Raw genomic sequence first — 19,143 nt, forward strand, 5'->3', positions numbered from 1 at the left:
CAGATGGACATAATTTAGTCATCAGAATTAATGACTATTTTTCAAAGTGAGAAGGAATGGTGATTCCTTCTACTCCCCTTGGAGGCTTGATCCCATAACGTAGGATATTTTCTCATATGATTATTGTGTCTCTGAGGCTTACCAGTCACTGAATATCTGTAGACATAAGAATTATAACACTTACAGGAAGAGTCAGTAACTCACAGGCAAGAGTTTAAGGTCTTACCTGTAATATGACGAGTGCTAGACAGAGTGACCCTTTTTAGTTTGATTATCTCAGGGTGAAATTTTGCTTTCTTAGAATAAATGCAATACCAGACAGTGGTCTCTACTTCTTCCCTGATTTAGACTGGGTGGTCCAAGCAGGCTATTATGGTAGATTGGTCAGTTCCCTTGCTGCCTGGGGCCATAATTAAAAATAGGCAAATAAATTGCCCTTTGTTCTTTGGAACACTTGAATTAAAGCTTTTGAAAGATCATGAGTGATCTCTTTGGATTTGGTACTAATGTATTTCCTTTATTTGTAAAGTCAAAGAAGCTCAGAGATGCAATAGAAATCACAGGAGTTTCATAGAACATTTGGTAGCTCCTTGATGATTAGCAGATATTTAAAAAGAGAAATCTGAATTCTGGTCAGCACTATGAAGTCACTGGTCATTTTGACAAACGTACACTTGAGGGGAGGGGAGCTAAGAACCAAAACTCTAACTGAGTTGTCTTAGAAGCTGAGGGGAGCTGGTGGTATATGTAAAGTGTCAGTGAAAAAATGGCCTTGTCAGCCAAGTGGCATGCTCCTTCCTCTGTATGGGAGGTGTGGTGGAGATGAAGAAAAAGGATATCACCTGCTCAAGCTGGCATTTCCTGAAGGGAAAAAAAATTGCTGCCTCTGTTTAGCTCATAACCAGTTGGAGGATGAGTCAGCAAGAGAAAAAAGTCTCTGAGGTGAGCAGTCATCTCTTGGTGCTGGACTGAGGCTGTCAGAGTAGAGAACAGATAGGTCTCGCGTCTACTCTCAAGGGACAGGGACCCTCAACTGTCATTTGCTCTGTCACAGGGTATAAAATTGTAAATCTCATATGAAAAGTGATATTTGTGATGCAATAGCTCAAATACAGTACAGAAATGAGAGCAGAGATTTTCATGTGACTAGTGAGACTGCAGATTTAATCAGTGACTCTATAGGGTTTTTAATTTCTGATAAAAGGAAACTGTGATAAGGAGATGCATTTCTAGCATAGCTTCCTGTGAGGAACTCAAAGTGATGCACAGGCTCAGTTGGTGATGGGGAGGGTTAGACATTGAAAAAGAATAAACATTTATTATCCATCTATCATAAGCCCTGGAAGAATGTAGTAGGTGCTTTACATACAGTGATGGTGGTGGTGATGGGAGGGTGTCAGCTAACAGGTATCGGAGTCCTTACCACATGACAAGCACTCTCTCTACCCTTACATAGAGCCCACGGTTTAGTTACTGCTACCATGAACAAAAGGAAACTAATCTTGAAGGGTTATTTCATTTGCTCGAGGTTACACAGCTATTCTATGTCTGAGTTGAGATAGGAATACAGGTCTATCTGGTTGTAAATTCTGGGCTCTTTGTATAATAACATTTTCACCTACATGAGTTAGGCCAGATTTCCAGGGTGATGAGCTGCCCAGGTGGGGGAGCTTATCCACAGAGATGGATCTGGGAGTGGATGCACCCTCTGCCTACTCTGGAAAATGCTAAAATCTCAAGGTAGGCATGCCCTTTGCAGTAGTCTAACATTGGGTGTAAGTTAAGACCTTACCACAGTTCTTGAAAACCAGATAAAAACGCCAGCTCTCTCAGAAGCGCACGTGATAGCACGTAGCCATTAAATGCATAATGCTGTATCGGATGTTTCTGGAGGCAGATCCCAGAGTACCATTTCCTCTGCCTCCACTCTCCCTCCCACTGTATCTTCTCTAGTGGAGACTAACTTCATATGGAGAAGGCGAAGAAGGCCCTGGACCTTCGTTTTTAAGAAACGTCAGGGAATTACAAAGTGTCAGCAAATTCCTTGAACTGCTGGCGAGAAGTACCAAACAAGAAGCGATACCTAGGAGGTTTCTCAGTAAGGCGACCGACTGTCATGCTGATGTAGAGTGTTCAGGTTACCTGAACTTCTTGTTTTTTTTATTGCATTCATTGTTGCTCTGAGGATAAGAACATGCTGAGGAACCTCTGTTTCCAAGCATGTGGAATGCTGGCCAGTATGGGGGTCCAGGAGAAAGCTTTTTTCCCTGTATCTTTCATGAAGAGAGGACTGTTCTGTTTTGCACCTACACAGCACTCAGCACCTACACAGCACACAGGAGGGCTTAGTAAAACTCTGATGACTAAATGGCTAAGTTCTTAATCTTGGAGCATTACAGGAGCCCCATTTATTAAATTTTAATGTGTGTTTTAATTTTAATAGATCATCTCTGGATTATGTACAGATGCAGACTCTGATTAGGTACGTCCTAATTAGGAGTGGGGCCTGGGGCTCTGCATTTATAACCAGTCCCCAGGTGTATAGATGTTGCTCATTTTGAGCTATGTATTGAGTGGCAAGGGTGTGAGGGAACGGTGCTCTTTCCTGGGTGCTGGCTATGTACCAGGCATGGCATTTGGGAGGATTACACATTATTTTACATAATCATCACAAAGACTTCTTATGTAGATATAGTGTCTCCATTTCCAGGTCTGGAAAGGAGGGTTTAGAAATGTTCACGGAATCGCCAACAGTCCCAAAGATAATAAATGACAGAGCTAGAGATTACTGTGGAAAATGAAAAAGTCTCTAGTGAATACTAGGCAATATTATATTTTTAAAAACTTTATCTATATTCAGGGTGGGTGATGATCAAAGATCACTTGGTGGTGCATTTGTTTACACCAGGAATTCATGAATGAGGCTTTAACTCTGCATTTTAATGACAGGTTATTTATCAAAATGTCTCTCCCCATGAGAGAAATATATATCACCGAGGCAGGAAATCTAGTTAACGGACATCAGTCTTGTTGAAAAGATGTTCAGAATTGAAGTACTAGAGTCTACAATGCAAAACGTGTCAGCTAATGTAATATTTGATAATTCATGACGGCCATCTGTCTCATCCCAGATGCTTGGGCTGGGGGAGTTGGTGGTGGGGAGACAGAGATGATAAACTCCGTATGAGAAATCGTCCACTCTTTGCATACACTGCAAAGCTTTTCATTAGCATCATCTCAGCTGGCAGACGATCAACAGAGACTTTTCTCTTGCATAACAGTTGCTTAGCAATGAAAAGGGGACTGGAAGGATTAAAGTCAATAGATAATAATTTTTCAGAGTCAAGATGTAAAGGATAAATCTAGTAATCATGCCTGTTTTCTTGTGGCCACTCATCAGTGACCCCAATGTTTGGATAGAATGCTAGAAAAGCAGCAGTAATGTTCTTTCCAGAAAGCTGGGATATGGTATGTCCACTTTGTCATAGGCATCTGAAGTCCTCCCTTTGAGACTCATTAGTTTCATCATGTGTGAGGTCTGGGAATCTGCCTTGTTTTGAGTCCTTAGGTAGTCCAGTGGCTCCAAGGAGAGGCACTGCCTTACCCCTCATTCCTGTCACACTCATCTTTAGCCCAGCCGTAAGCGGGGCATTGCTAAACTGTCAAGAATAAGTTAGATGATTCCACTGACCTGTTGGCTCCCAGCCCAAAGCTGTTTCCTGCTGGTCACTGGCTCTACTGCTTCAGGGATTCTAAAATAATGGTGAAGTAAGGAGGTGATGCTAAGCTTCCCCCTTTCCAGAAAGAGTCTCACACTTTATCTTTTTTCAATACTCAGAGCTATTAATGCGTCAGAATGGGGAGAAGCGACCCTGCCCAATATACTGCCTGTTGGCTTGTAAACAAACGCCTTGCCCAGATAGGCTCTAAATGGTAGCTGCTGCTTCTGTTTTGTGTCAATACCTAAACCAAGCAAAACTTACTTTCTTGGAAGTCAAAATCCATGTAGAAAAGATTGAAGTTCGTAAATTTCTGGCTGGTTGCAATTTTTTTCAGCATATTGGAGAGTTGTTCTGCTCTCTGAATACAAAGGAAACAAGGAGAATTTCATGAAACCTAGACTTGGGCTTTAGGGAGACAATTCAGGCAGAACAAAGAAATCAATAGTCCCCACCCCACCCCGACTGCAAGTCACCAGCAGAGAGCAGCTCTGCATATTAAATTCCATCCATGCACAAATGACCAACGAGCATACAAAACTGTTAAAATTCATTAGGAACAAAATCAGTGCAAATTAAAGTATTAAGATACCACTTTCTCCCCATGGGTTTGGCAAAGAAAAGATGAACAATCATGATAATAAAGAGTATTGCCATGGGATATGTGATTGAGAATGTCAATTTGTTTAACCTTTCTAGAGAGCAATTTGGTGATAGGGATCAAATCGTTAAACATGACGTACTCTTTGACCCAATAACTTCCTAGGAATTTGTCTTAAGGAAATAGACATGGTACACAAAGACATACATCTTCATATATACAAAGGTTCATCACAACGCTATTTATCATAGTGGAAAATTAGAAACAATCCATATGTCCAACACCAAGGGATGAAATAAATCATGGTATATTCATATGCTCTATTTTCTAAAATGATTACAAAATTCTAATGTGGAGGGCTTCCCTGGTGGCGCAGTGGTTGAGAGTCCGCCTGCCGATGCAAGGGACACGGGTTTGTGCCCCAGTCAGGGAAGATCCCACATGCCGCGGAGCGGCTGGGCCCATGAGCCATGGCCGCTGAGCCTGCGCGTCCAGAGCCTGTGCTCCGCAACGGGAGAGGCCACAGCAGTGAGAGGCCCGCGTACCGCAAAAAAAAAAAAAAAATTATGATGTGGAGGAATGATTATGAACATCAGAAGGCACAAAACAATATGTGTGTTCTGATACTATGTAGGCAAAACCCCCAAAATAATTATCTATGAAAATAATATTGGAAAGACATACATATATATTAATTTTGGGTGGTGGGATTTTGAGTGATTTTTGTTATTTTTTTTGTATTTTTTACATTTTCTAAGGTTTTTTAAAAATTGAAATATATTTCCCTTGTAAAAAATGTTTACTAAATTCCTTACAAAGAAATTATTTACCATCTGTGAAAGAAATGTGGAAAACTTTCTCAGAGAAGAAAGGAAGGCTCTGGGGCAGCTGGTCCTCCCCTACCTTGGGAGAATTCCAGCCCTGTGTACACCTAACCTTCATCACTTCTCTGACTCTACAAATATGCCTAGGACCAGCTTTCAAAGGCATGTGTGTGTTTGTGCGTGTACACGCATGTGTGTGTACAAGAGAGACAGGCACACATAGAGACAGTGATCGAGAAACCCAGCAAGAACTACAGACTCAACGAGGCAGAAGGAGGGAGACAGGGCACCCCGCATTCTCCTGACTCCTCAAGCATCCGGGAGTTTGTTTCTTTTATTCACCAGTTTGGAGGCCATCACCCTGCCAAAATCCCATCCCCAGTGAAAACCCTGCAGCAAACACAGGGAGAGAATGATCAAAGACAGTATCAAAGGGCGTGCGACAGCCCTACCTCTGAAGTGAGAGTCCGGAGCGTTTTATTGGAAGACATCCAGCCGTGGCAGGGGCTGACCTGAGAGCAGGAAAACACTGATTACAGAAGAACAGTGCTGGTTGTGGGAACACAGCTTTGGAGTAAGTCAGCGTGAGCTCACCTGGAGACAGCTCAGGAAGGAGTAGAGATGTGCGTAGGTCACGTCCTTGTTCAGCTGGCCTGGAAAACAGAGAGGTCTGGCATGTTGCATTCACTCAGATAGAGCGGCCGCCTAGGGACCCTGGTGGGTGAGCCTGCCTCTCTTGCAGAAGGCTGGCGCCTCCAGGGACCTGCCCTGCCTATGCATTTAGCGTTGCTCTTGAAGATGCCTGTGCTTCCCTTCTTTCTGAGCCCCCTAGAAATTCAGACCTGGGGTTGGGGAGCGGCCCCAAGGAGTTTACTCCTCTCTCGAGCTCTTCACACGGGCTAGGGCAGGGTGTGAGGGGCCTGACCTTATCTGGACCCCAGGTAGAGGGATTCAGGGCACCGTATGGACCAGAACACCACTAACAAAGGACCTGGCAGAGCAGTGGCTTCCTCCTGGCAATGGTATGAAACGTCAAGTCCCTGTGGGGTCCAGGGAGCATGGAAGGTGGGAGTTGACCAAATCCTCCTCCTTTTGTGTTTATGAAACACTCAGGTCTGACCCGATCATCGCATGCTGAGGACCTGGCGGGACTCTGGAGGGTCTGAAGGTCTGACCACGCACTGTCCTGCAGTTTGGTGAACTGAAGTTTTCCACAAGCACTTGTGTGGCTATCGGACTGGGGAGGCTGGCACGTTCGTTCTATCCCTTCATGGCCCAGCGGTTATCTTATTTGAGCCGTCATTAATAGATAGGCTCTATTTTTTGGTGCAGGTTAAAGAAGTACACACGCATGAAGTGGTAAATGCCAAATGTGAGTTCATGCAGAGCCTTTCCAAATACCAGCTGTGGACCCAGAATCTGGGGGCGTTATTTATTCTCTCTTCTCGCCTCCCACCATCGCCCCTTCTACCACTGTGCGCCCCACCCCCGAACCCAGGCAATTCAAGTTTCATACTGTGGCTGAGACCCCAAACCCAGGTTCTCCCAAATCTCAGGGGTGAATGACCGATGTCTTATCCATTAACACTTCCCTCACGCTTGAAAAAATAAAGGAAAATAATAGGGCCTATCTCGGAGCGAAGAGAAAGATTGAAGGTGATAGAACACAGTCTTATTTTTCACTTATACCTCAGATCAGTTAGACTGAAAGATAGATTCAATTTTCTTGTCGTAGAGGAAAAATATATTATCTCTCTGTGTGGGTGAGTGAATCCCAGGACTGGAAAACCACAGGCTCATTATCGCCATTAAAGTCACAGTGACATGCTGGGTCTTCTCTGTGCTGCAAAGGTGTCTGCATTTTCACATTTTAGATGAATCCCAAGCCACTGGCTTCTGTCTTCACTTTCATTTTATGGGTTCCACATGGAGCTCTGAGCTCCATGATCCATCTTTCTCCAAGATCCTGCTTTCCATCACAGAGGCTGCTTTCCCTCTATTTTTTTTTTTTTTTTTGGTGTGTGCTTTTGTAATTTACCTCCTTTCTGTATGTGTCCCTGCCTGTCTCAGTCCAGCCCAGCTGCAGTGACTGACACCTTCAACCTGCGTACCCCACCCTCAATCCTCCACTTGCCCAGAGGACTTGGCCCTCGCCCCCTGCTGAGCGGCAGCCTTCCCTCTGCCATCTTGTTTCTTTGTTGGGACGGGGGGCCTTGTAATAAACCTTAGGGAGCTTGGCTGGGGCCCTGACACCCTGCTTGGCCCTGACTCTCACCTGGTGGCCTCTCTCTTTTCCCTGCCCAGTGGATGAAGTGTCTTCAACCTGCTGGAGGTGGTACCTCATGCCTGACTGTAAATACCACTCCTGCACCCTCTCCCTCCCCACCTGCAAGACTGGACTGCTCTGATATCCAGGGGGACTGGAGTTTATCCTGCCCCTGGATACTGGAAGCTCATCTGCTGGCTCCCCTTTGGGGGCTGAGCTGAGCCGTAGCCTCGTTGCCTCCCAGCTTACTCCCCTCTTCCTACTGTCTTACTGCTGAGGTCCCGGAACACGTTAGGATGAGACCACAAGGCATATCCTCCTTCTGGACCAATCCCTGTCCCCTCCCCTTCATGTCCTTGCTATTCTGGCACTGGCTCTAATTGGACCAGGTTGATGGAGGGGAAATTCTTAGGTGAGTAGGTGGGTCTGTGGACAGGATAAGCACACATTAGCTGTAGTTAGAAGAAAACTGGGAAAGGTATAATGGGTTGCTTTCCCTTCTCTCTGGTATTCCTGCCTATTAAAGGTCAGCGTGTCCCTGGGGCTGGTCATGTGGAAGGCTGGCTGGGAGTGCCTGTGATGGGTTTATGACGAAGAGGGAAAACGGTTCTTATGCTTTTCTCCACTGATTGGAACTGTCAGTTATTCGCTCTTTCTTTTTATGTATGACTTTTTATCCTTGTTACTTTAATGGTATTCTTCCATATCGAGAAGCCCTGGTATAAAGACTCATCCTACCTACATGTTGTACCTACGTGCAAAGAGGTGGTGTCTGTGAATCCCTGGTTAGAAAGTGAGTCCGGTGAAGAAAGGTGGTCATGAATGCCCAGGACAGGGGCAGAGGGCTGTCCCACAGTGGCCAGGAACCATCAGTGTGTGTGTGTGTAAGGGGAGGGAGCCTGTGTGTTGGCCCAGTTGATACCATATGCTCCCTCTGAAGATCAAAGGGATCTACCCCAGCTCCTGTAGTAGCAGCTCGAGCTCAGTCATGTGTATGTTCTTTAGGGCAGAGTCTTTGGCATTTATTTAACGCTGGGACCACAGTTGAAATTTTAGCTACCGTAAGAGCTTAGTGCTAACAAAGATCAGCCACACCTTCATGAAATACCATCTGAGTGTGTTAAACCTTGGTAAAACCACATTAATTTAGACAGGGAGGAAGCCAGTAATAAAACTGAAGGTACACTACAAGGTATTTTAAAATACATTAGGTTTCAAGTTTAAGAGTAATTGGGACAAAACGGAGTTTTTGCGGCTATTTTGTGGCAGAGGCCCTTCTTTGAAGAAGGCTGACTCGCAGACTTATTTGTAGCCAGCACTCCCAGATTTCCTGATCATAGTCTAACCCTTTGGATAGCTCCCTGAATGCATATGGTTTAGAGAAGTGTCGTTGGCCCTCGTTAATTTCACTGTCAGGATCTATATACTATTTGTCCTTTCCTTAGAGGACAAGGACTTCATCTTTGCATCATTTTTACCCCCAGAGCACATAATCGTTATCTCAGACATATTAATGGAAAGATTGCCTTCCTTATAGACTGTGCCTGAGAGGACTCATCCCTGATCAAACATAAACTTACTTGAAAGATCTATGAATGTATAATCCTAATGTGTGAGACTTACTTTCTGGTAAGTCCTCAAAAAGACAAGACATTCTCACCAGGAATTTTAACTGCTGGTAGAGCCTGTGGGGCTGTCACAGCCCTTGGCGGTCAGGCAGTGACTGGGTCGTGACTCACAGACAAGGCTAAGAGGAATGATGTTAGCCCCTTCCTCCCCAGCAGGAGTCAGCAAGACACCCATTCTTGTTCTGGGCCTCCACTACCTGCACACCTGATGCTGTGGCATTTAACCTTCTCTTTCCTGAATAGTCAGGCTGAATTCCCACCTGTTTACTGAGGCAGCAGAGAATGTCATCACTGACTCAGGGCTTCTCCCCTGACCCCTTTTGCTCCCTGGCCTCTTTCTTAATCCTTAAGGGGTGGCTAAAGTCAAGTCGACAGATTATCATCATCGTGTTTCTTGGCTCAAAGGCAGAATAAATGGAAACCCCCTTTTATTTGCTTGCCCCACCCTTAGCACAGCGCCCCAGGAACCAGACTCAGGTGTGTGGCTATGGATTAAGATGAGATCCACCTTAACCTGGGCAAAGCAACCAAGCCTTGAGGCTGAGCTAGCATTAACCTGCTTCACTGCCGGTTCCTGTCTGTGGGAACGAAGATTCAAAGATCGGATGTGGAGCAGGGCAGAACGGAGGCAATGAGAGGGCAGCAGCCCCCTGTTCAAGCTTCCCACCTTATGTGAGTTAGCAGCCTGCCAGAGGACGAATGAGGACGCTGGGTAAATCCCACCTACTTCCCCAGTCTGTTTAGGACGGACCCTGATGCTTCGTTGAGGAATTTATGATTTATTTCTCATGGCAACCAGGCAGCAGGGATAATTTAGGATGTGAATAATAACTGAAAAACATTCAACAAATTTTAGGTGGTTATAACTTTCTCCCTCATTGGATTCCCCTACCCCCAAACCAGAGTTGTTTATATAGCACACACTTGTCCTACCTATTGCCCTCGCGCTGTGAAGTGCTAGCCTAGATCAGCGGCTGGAGGGAGGCCATCTGAGGATAACGCAAAGCCTAGAGCAGGGTTTCTCAACCTTGGTGCTGTCGACATTCTCAGTCGTAGGGGGCTGTCCTGTGCATTGTAGGATGTTTAGGAACATTCCTGGATTCTACCCCTTGGATGCTAGTAGCACTCCATCTCCAGGGGTGATATGATAATGGGTGGGTGGGTTGCCCCTTGATGAGAACCACCGGCCAAGAGAATCCACCAAGTGATTGATGAGTCCCCTGATCGATCACCCTTTTCCTTCCCTTGCTCTCTTCCAAATTACGTGGAGTCATTTTTACATACTATGGTTGAGTCAAGGGAACGGCCTGGCATATCTGAGAAAATTTATGGAGGCAGTCTAACTGCAGTTCATGGGAAGGGAATGGGATTTAAAGTCAGAAAACCCAAAGTCAAGTCCCTATTGGTGTGACAGAGTAAATTGGGAGCACATCTCCCCTACTCCCAACTCCCCTTCCCCAAGCATTTCTTAGCATGGGAGAAATCTAGGAGTCTGAGAACATCTGTTGGGGGAACTGAACTTTTCATCCCCAAATGGCTCAAAGAGACATGATCAGCCCAAGTGGTTGTCCTTCACATGTACAAGGCAGCCCAGAATGGAGTCAAGTTCACTGTGTGATCATGTTATCATTTCTAAAGGGCGTGGTCAAGGCCGTGTGAATAGGAGGAACATGCTTTCCTCATGAGAGGCTGGACAGTGTTTCCTTGGAATAATAACATTTGTGGCACATTTCATAATTGAAGAGGAAAATGACTTCAGTCGCATCGGTGGGGAGCCTGGAATGTGGACATGTTCCATTGTTGTCCAGTGAAGGGACCGCAGTGAAGGGGTCAGAGCCCTTTGAGAGCTGGTTAAAGGGTCCCTGCTCTTATGTGGGGCGGTGTAGAACTTCCTGCGGGAGCTGGTAGGGAGGTTGGCTTAAACAGGAACTACAGGAGGAGGACAAGAGGGGATTGAAAAGACACAAGGATGTTATGTATGCAAGGGAAAGCTCTCCACCTCTACCCACTAAGGAGGGCGCAAAGGAAGGAGTTTCAGGTCTTCCCCCTCTGAACTGCTCACCTGGCTCATAAGGAACTGCTTGGACCTCCAGGACACTGTAGCACCTGGGCACTGTCGCTTGGGTTGGTCTAAGGAGGTGGCTATGGCAATACCAGGGAAAGGGCAGCCCCTTTCCATGAGAGACTGGCACAGGTGCTGTCGATATGGGGCTGAGGGGATGGTCCCCAGGCCCCTCCTTGTAGATGCCTGTCAGAGAGGCCTGAGGCCAGCACTGCCCATCCTCCCTCCCTGCTTAATTTTCTGTAGTAACACTTATCATCCTCTGACTTTTGGAGTCTTTCTCCCACTGTAACATAAGCCTATGTTGGCAGAGATTTTTGACTATTATGTTCACTGATGGTTACACAGTGCCTAGAACAGCGCCTGGCATATAATAAGTATTTTTGGAAGGACATTCTTCCCTGAAACACAGAAAGAGAGCCCTGCTACACCCAGCTTGCATATACAATAAGCTGTGCAACATTTGGCAAGCTACACCACTTCTCTGAGCCTTAGTTTTTTCATCTGTCAAATGGAATTAATAGAAACATTTATCTCACAGAATTGTTTTAAGGATCAGCATGGCAGCCCTTCCCAAGGTGAATTACTCCTACTTTCACAATGTTTGTGAAGCATCTGGCATGCTAGAGATTCTATTAGAAATTTCTTGGAACTTTAAAGCATTTCAGAGCCAAGGACTCCAAGAGAGTGTAGAAGCAGGGAGCAAGCCCTCTAGAGGACCCCGTTCTACAGAGCTCTAACTGGCTACCAGGGTGCACAGACGTCATTAGAATTCTGGCCACTAGGGGGCACTCACCACTGAGGTTTGGAGAAATCCTTCCCTTTGTCTCCTTCCTATCTCTTGTTTGGGCTTCACTGGCTCCTTCTAGATTTCACCTTCAGTGAAGGAGTTTTAAACTCTTACCTTTCAGTTTGTCCTAATTCTTTGCCAAATACATCTGCCCTTTCTGACTTTGGATCTGGTTCTGGCCACCTTTGGATACTGACCTTTTAGATCCTGCACCTGGGTGCTCTTCCCTTCATCGTTCTGGTGGCATTTTAGGTGTATTCCTATATGGTTTGAACTACATATATTTGAACTACGAATACATTGACATTGTTAAAGAGTAAAAACATCTTCAAACTGATACCGAGAGGATGATATCTGCTGTGCAAATTATCCCAGAGAAAGGTTCCATCTGGTAAGCCGTATAAAATAACATTGCTGCCATTTGGCAGGTGAGAATCTAGATACTGCAGAGTCTGCATGACCTTTGAGTACAATTTTTCAGGAGTGGTCATTCCTGGGACGGGATCACTCTTCCTGTTCACAAAAGAAACAGAAAATATCTTAGTATATTATAGGATAAATGCACGCAAATATAAGACCCCCCCCAACACACACACACACACACACACACACACACACACACACACACATACACAGTAGTTATTGGTGTTATTTGAAAAATATTTCTGGTTTCTGGACTCCCTTGTTGTTGGGTGGGCCAGGTCTGGCCTATGAGTTGTGAGCAGAAGTGACATGTGTCATGTTTGGTTGTATGAGAGCCTCCAGGATGCCATTTCTCTTTGCCATGAGTCTGAGCAATGTTCTAGAAAGCAGCTGCTTCACCAGTCTGAGTCCTGGAACAGAGCTCCATGGTGATCCCTGATGGACAATGTAGTGCAAGTGAATAAATATTTATTGCTTTATGCTACTAAGATTTTAGGGGTTGTTTGTTCCTGCAGCATAACTTCACCTATCCTGACTGTTACATACAGTTAATAGAATCAAAGGGGTGTGGTATTGCTTATTATTTGTTTGACACTTTGAGCTCTGCAACTTGGTCTTTAAAACTTTTCACATATATAACTGTCAGGGAGATGAAATTTCACTGAGAAATGAAGTGACATTATGTGTCCACATTACATCTTTCCGTTCTACAATGAATTTGAACTTGCATGAATTTCCTGATAGACTGCTATTCCAGGCTATACCCCTGCAACAATATCTGTCAACAGATAATTCCAATTTGCATCACTGCCTTTCTCTATATAGAAGTGCGTGTGCTCTATAGAGGATATATGAAATTTTTAATTATATTTTTATCTTCTTGTTCCACAAAATTAGTGAAAACAGAAAAAGGAAGTGCTGAAAGTAGTTATAAGAGCACAGTCCTAAAATCAAAGAATTTAAGACAAAGATGTAAATCATAAGTGAAAGTAGCAAATCTTTAGCTTCAATTAGACATTTACTGAATTTAAGCTGGTTGTCTTATTTTCATTTGGTTTGGAAAAGAACAAAAGTGAGGACTGTACAAAATACTAGAAATACATCATTGAAAGTTCCATTTAAATCTCCCTTCCTTCCTTCCTTCCTTCCTTTCTTCCTTCTTTCCTTCCTTCCTTCCTTCCATCCTTCCTTCCTCCTTTCCTTTCCCCTTCCTTCCTTCCTTCCCTCTTCCTTCCTTCCTTCCTTCCTCCTTTCTTTCTTGTTATCTTTAAAAGGCAAGGTATACACCTGGAGACTGTCATACAGAGTGAAGTAAGCCAGAAAGAGAAAAACAAATATCGTATATTAACACATATATGTGGAATCTAGAAAAATGGGATAGATGAACCAGTTTGCAAGGCAGAAATAGAGACACAGATGTAGAGAACAAACGTATGGACACCAAGGGGGGAAAGCGGGGGTGGTGATGGTGGTGGTGGGATGAATTGGGAGATTGGGGTTGACATATATACACTAACATGTATAAAATAGATAACTAATAAGAACCTGCTGTATAAAAAATAAATAAATAAAATAAAATTCAAAAAACAAAAAAACATGGCTTCCCTGGTGGCGCAGTAGTTGAGAGTCCGCCTGCCGATGTAGAGGACACGGGTTCGTGCCCCGGTCCGGGAAGATCCCACATGCCGTGGAGCGGCTGGGCCCGTGAGCCATGGCCGCTGAGCCTGCGCGTCCAGAGCCTGTGCTCCGCAACGGGAGAGGCCACAACAGTGAGAGGCCCGCGTACCGAAAAACAAAACAAAACAAAACAAACAAACAAAAAATGATTTAAGGGAATAAAGAAAACTAAGGAGTGGTTAATTAATTTACATAATAGCATTTCAGAGGGCAATGATAAAGACTATCACACTGAAGCCCAGAACCTAAGTGACTGACAAGTTTAACATAATACTAACATACTTTCTATTGAACTGTTTAATACAACCTTTCCTCCTTCCCTGCCATTAAAACACACTTTGATGACTCTTATCTACTACAGAATGAAATTCAAACTCTGTGGCTTAGCACTGAGACCCTCTACTGTCTGCTCTTCCCTATGTCTCATTTCTTTTGCTTCTCCCAGGACAGGATGAACTGTTAATGCCAGTGTTTGTAGGTGACCACACCTCATGTTACCCATTTTCTTTATTTTTGAAACTGCTACCTGGCCAAATGCTCAGTACTGTGAACTATACTAGTAGTTGTAGTAGGTAAACTACACTCCATGTAGGCAGGGATTTTCTTTTGCTCATTGCTGTATTTCTAGTGCTTGGAGCAGAACATTGCATGTAGTAACTATGTGTTGAATAAATGATTAAAGGATTGAATCAATAAACTTACGTTTATTGGGGAAAAAAGGCAAGGTATAAATAGGGATTCTAGAATATTTTTTGGCTTTAATATGTAAGTCTATTATTGTTCATTTTTTGCACCATTGACTTTTGTACAAGCCTTCAGGAACATATCAAATTTGAATTAAGATACTAACCTGCATTAACCTGGGAGTTGAAAATAAAATTCTCTTTAGGCTTTAAACTGCCTGTTGTTAACCTAAATGGAATCATGCTATAAGTTATTTTCTATTTTAAGTCCTTAAAATTCCAGATTTACCTAATGATCCTGGAGTGGATTGAATAGCCTCCCTCAGAATGTGACCTTATTTGGAAACAGGGTCTCTGCAGATGTAATCAGTTAAGATGCGGTCATATTGGATTAGGTTGGGCCTTAAATACAATGACTAGTGTCCCTTTAAGAAGAGGAGAGACCCACACACACAGGGAAGAAGGCCATGTGAAGCTGGAAGTGGAAATTGAAGTTATGCTGCCACAAGCAAGGAATGCCGAGGATTGCAGGGAGCCACGAGAAGGATGAAGACAGGAAGGATTTCCCCGAGACACTTCAGAGGGAGATGGCCCTGCTGACACCTTGATTTTGGACTTCTAGCCTCCAACACTGTGAAAGAATAAATTTTTGCTTTTTGAACGCACCCAGTTTGTGATATTTTGTCACTGCAGCCCTAGGGACTTTGATACAGCTTCCAAACCGGAAAAAGTAAGTTCATTACTCACGAGCTGGACCCGAGAAACAAGAGACATGGGAAGAGGAGACAGAAAGAAGCCCCTAGGGGTGTCCACTCTTGTCACTTTTAAGGGAGCGGTTCCTAAATGGAAATTGGTGTTGTCATTTTGGAAGGAATTTTTCAGAATGTGTCAAAACTTGAAGTTGGTTTAACTTTTGACCTTGACATTTCTCTTTTGGGAAGTGGTCCTATCATAACATTTCCACAAACGTGCAGAAATGTACATACAAGTATGACAACATTTCTTGGAATAGAATAAAATTGGGAAAAGCTAAAAAGCCTGGCTATATAAATTATAGTAGATCCATGCAGTAAACCTCTATACAGCCATTAAAAAGAACGAAGTTACTAGATATAGGTGATGGTTGCACGACAGTTTGAATGTACTCAATGCTACTGAATCGTTCACTTTAAAATGCTTAATTTTACATTATGTGAATTTCACCTCAATAAAACAAAATTTTTTTAAAGAATAATCTGTATGTCTTAGCATGGAAAAGACTGCTAAAAAGTATTGTTGAGCGAAGAGAACAAATTACAGAGCAGTGAGCATAATATTATTTTATTTCAATGCATATTAATCAGTCTGTACATTAGAACTTACATAGAAAAAATCTGGCTGCAAATACAGGAAACATCTCTAGTGGTTAGCTCTAAGCAGTGGTGGTGGGGCGGTAGGGAGTGATTCTGGAGAAACTTTCGCTTCCTAGACCTGTATTATTTGAACTTCTCACAACACATGTTATTTTGTAATCAGAGAAACAGTCAAAATGAAAGGGGTTCTCATATCATTTTTATTCTTTCTAAAATGAGGAAGAAAGCTAAATATTAATGGGAGGGGCAGAAAACATTGTAATTTTATGTCATTTCCCCTCCACCTATGTCACTTAGTGAAATAAAATGACTTTTCACGTTGTTGCTGTCCAGAGGGTGACAGGCTGACCATGGGTGTGAAGGTCACACGGGCCAGGTTGTGAGGGGCAATATGTCGCTGCACAGAGGAAAAGGTGGAGCAAATCTGACGTTCGGGGCGTTCGGTGTGGTTGGTGTATGCGTTTCTGCACTGGGTCATGAGTTCCTTGGACTTTCTGAGAGAGAGAAAGAGAGATCGGAGGAAAGAGAAAGAGCTGTCCCATTGTACAAAACCCCAGCATGTAGAATAAAATGCTATATTCATGTTTTTCATTACTTTGGGGAAAAGTATACGACTTTATGAATAAGAAGCTCTCCAGCCTGCATAAAAAGCACTCAGAAGGATTTGAGAACAGGTTGCCTACCTACTAGGGGCCAAAGGTTGGTTAAGGATTTGGCTTGATTTGCAGATGCACAGAAGCCCTAGAAGGACCCCAGTTTGTGAAGGGGATTCAGGCTGCCTTGTGCGTTTGTTCAGACCGGGAGAACGAGGTTCAGAGTAACCAGGTTTTGTCTTCACTGTGTTTGGAGTGTGACAGCAGGGGTGAAACAAAACAAGTTGGGTGTCTATATCCTGTCTTCTGTCATTGGTAAAGCTAGAATGCACGGCTATTAACTTTTGCCTTGGCATCTCAGGGTTTTTTTTTTTGTTTTCTTCTGCTGATACAACAATGCTTTGGCACAAAGCAATGATGCTGAGCTAAGACTCTCCAACCACCTAAAGGCAAGATGAGTTAAGATGGAGCAAACTCTCCCATACTCCCTATTTAATGATTATTTTTTAGTTAGAGACACAACCCTGATGATAAACAAAGAATCTCAGCTCATTTGCATTTATGAAAGGGCACCTCACAAATAAAGCAAGCATCACTAAAATGGCTAATTGCTAAGCGAAATCAGAATGTAAGCCTTGGTATATATCCAGAGAAAAGCATGGTCTGATAGGATACATGCACCCCAGTGTTCATTGCAGCACCGTTTACAATAGCCAAGACATGGAAGCAACATAAATGTCCATCGACAGAGGGATGGATAAAGAAGATGTGGTACATATATACAATGGAATATTACTCAACCATCAAAAAGAATGAAATAATGCCATTTGTAGCAACATGGATGGACCTAGAGATTGTCATACTGAGTAAAGTAAGTCAGACAGAGAAAGAGAAATATCCTATGATATCGCTTATATGTGGAATCTAAAAGGAAATGATACGAATGAGCATATGTACAAAACAGAAACGGACACACAGGCTTAAAGAAAGAACTTATGGTTCCCGGGTGGAGGGAAGGGATAGTTAGGGAATTTGGGGTTGACATGTACGCACTGCTATATTTAAAAAGGATAACCAACAAGGACCTACTGTGTAGGTCCTGCTGGACCTACGTATAGCACAGGGAACTCTGCTCAATGTTATGCAGCAGCCTGGATGGGAGGGGAGTTTGGGGGAGAATGGATACATGTATATGTATGGCTGAGTCCCTTTGCTGTGCACCTGAAACTATCACAACATTGTTAATCAGCTATACTCCAATATAAAATAAAAAGTTAAAAAAAAAAGAAGAATGGAAGCCTTGGTGTTTCTGCTGGAACATTCTCCAGTCATCTTGGCTCCATCACGTACAGCTAGATAATTTACATACGTGCATCGCCAGGTAAACCCTGTAGTGTGTATAGCAAAATTAACCAATTCTTAGTTCAGGCAAGGGCAAAAGGGTCTGAGTGACAGGTGGTGGGTCACCTCCTCTGGATGCCATAGATGGTCCCTCTGACCCTGTCCCTGAAAAATTCTCAACACCCTTTGACCTGTGTACTCTTTCTCCTCCGGTAATATTTGAGGGGACTTAGCACTACTATTTTGGGACCAAAGAGTCCCAGTGGTTTGGGAAACACCTCCTAGGCCTGCCCTGCTGTCAAAGGCTGCATGGGCTGAGCTGAAAGTGTCTAAACCTCTTCACGCAGGTGCTCTAGAGCCCACGTCAGGTTCACGTTGCCATCCCGTGTTTGCCTGCCGCGGCAGTGCCCTGCACCCTTCCTCACACACCGGTGAGCTCACGCTGGTCAGTCCTGGAGAGGTGAGGGGTTGAGGGTTCAGGGCTTACAGGGGAGAACTATGAAAGCCAGGTTGAGAGACGTGATGCTCATTCCAGGAAAATAATGGGAGAGAAGATGGTGCCCAGCACCACGCTCTCACACGTCAGGAACACGTGGTGGGCTTGGAACAGATAAAGAGCCTCGTGTTTCGGGTGGCTCAGAGTCTGTCCCTGTCCTAATGAATTGTGCCTGATCACGCAAGGTAAGCCTCATGACTTGGGTGCAGGGCCATTACCCTGGCGGGTGTTCCAGCCAGATTTCACTGATGGCTGATGGCAGGGGTGCCCCCCTCTCAAGGAGGAAGGTAAACAGCCTCTGCAGAAAACGTTGCCCAGAACCAGAGTGAAAGCCCAGAGACCTGCTGTGGTTTAGCGCTCAGATTTCACTCACAGCTCGCTTTCGTATTTTTGAAGCATCCAGGTAATAGAGGTAGCCCTTGGTTTCAGGCCCCCCAGTTGTAATCACATTATTGACCTCCCACCCAACCTCCATGAGGAGGCATCTTGACATGGACTGGGAATGGGGTGGGGTCTCAATGGGCCCACATTACCCGATGCATAGAGATCCTGGGTCCCCTAAAAGAGGATATGGCCTGGAACATGCTGGCTGGTAGAGAAGCTCATTATTCCCTTGGCTACCCACACCTTCACTGAGGAGGCTGGGAGAGAAGACTCCTCTGAGCAGCAGAGTTCTATCCATTCCCTT

General features: G+C 44.2%; 1 protein-coding gene across 1 annotated transcript in view; it reads right to left on the minus strand.

Annotated features, from left to right (window-relative positions):
• The window catches only part of AOAH (acyloxyacyl hydrolase), a 171,419-nt gene that overhangs the window by 14,086 nt on the left and 138,190 nt on the right, over positions 1-19,143 (minus strand). The window contains exons 17-20 of the mRNA XM_082847010.1: positions 12,231-12,403; positions 5,739-5,797; positions 5,597-5,656; positions 3,984-4,080 (exon numbers count right to left, since the gene is read on the minus strand). Coding sequence (XP_082703136.1) covers positions 3,984-4,080; positions 5,597-5,656; positions 5,739-5,797; positions 12,231-12,403 — 389 coding nt within the window. The remainder of the gene's footprint in view (positions 1-3,983; positions 4,081-5,596; positions 5,657-5,738; positions 5,798-12,230; positions 12,404-19,143) is intronic.

The sequence above is a fragment of the Leucopleurus acutus genome (genome assembly GCF_964270905.1).
Source record: "Leucopleurus acutus genome assembly, chromosome: 9".
NCBI classification, from domain to species: Eukaryota; Metazoa; Chordata; class Mammalia; order Artiodactyla; family Delphinidae; genus Leucopleurus; species Leucopleurus acutus.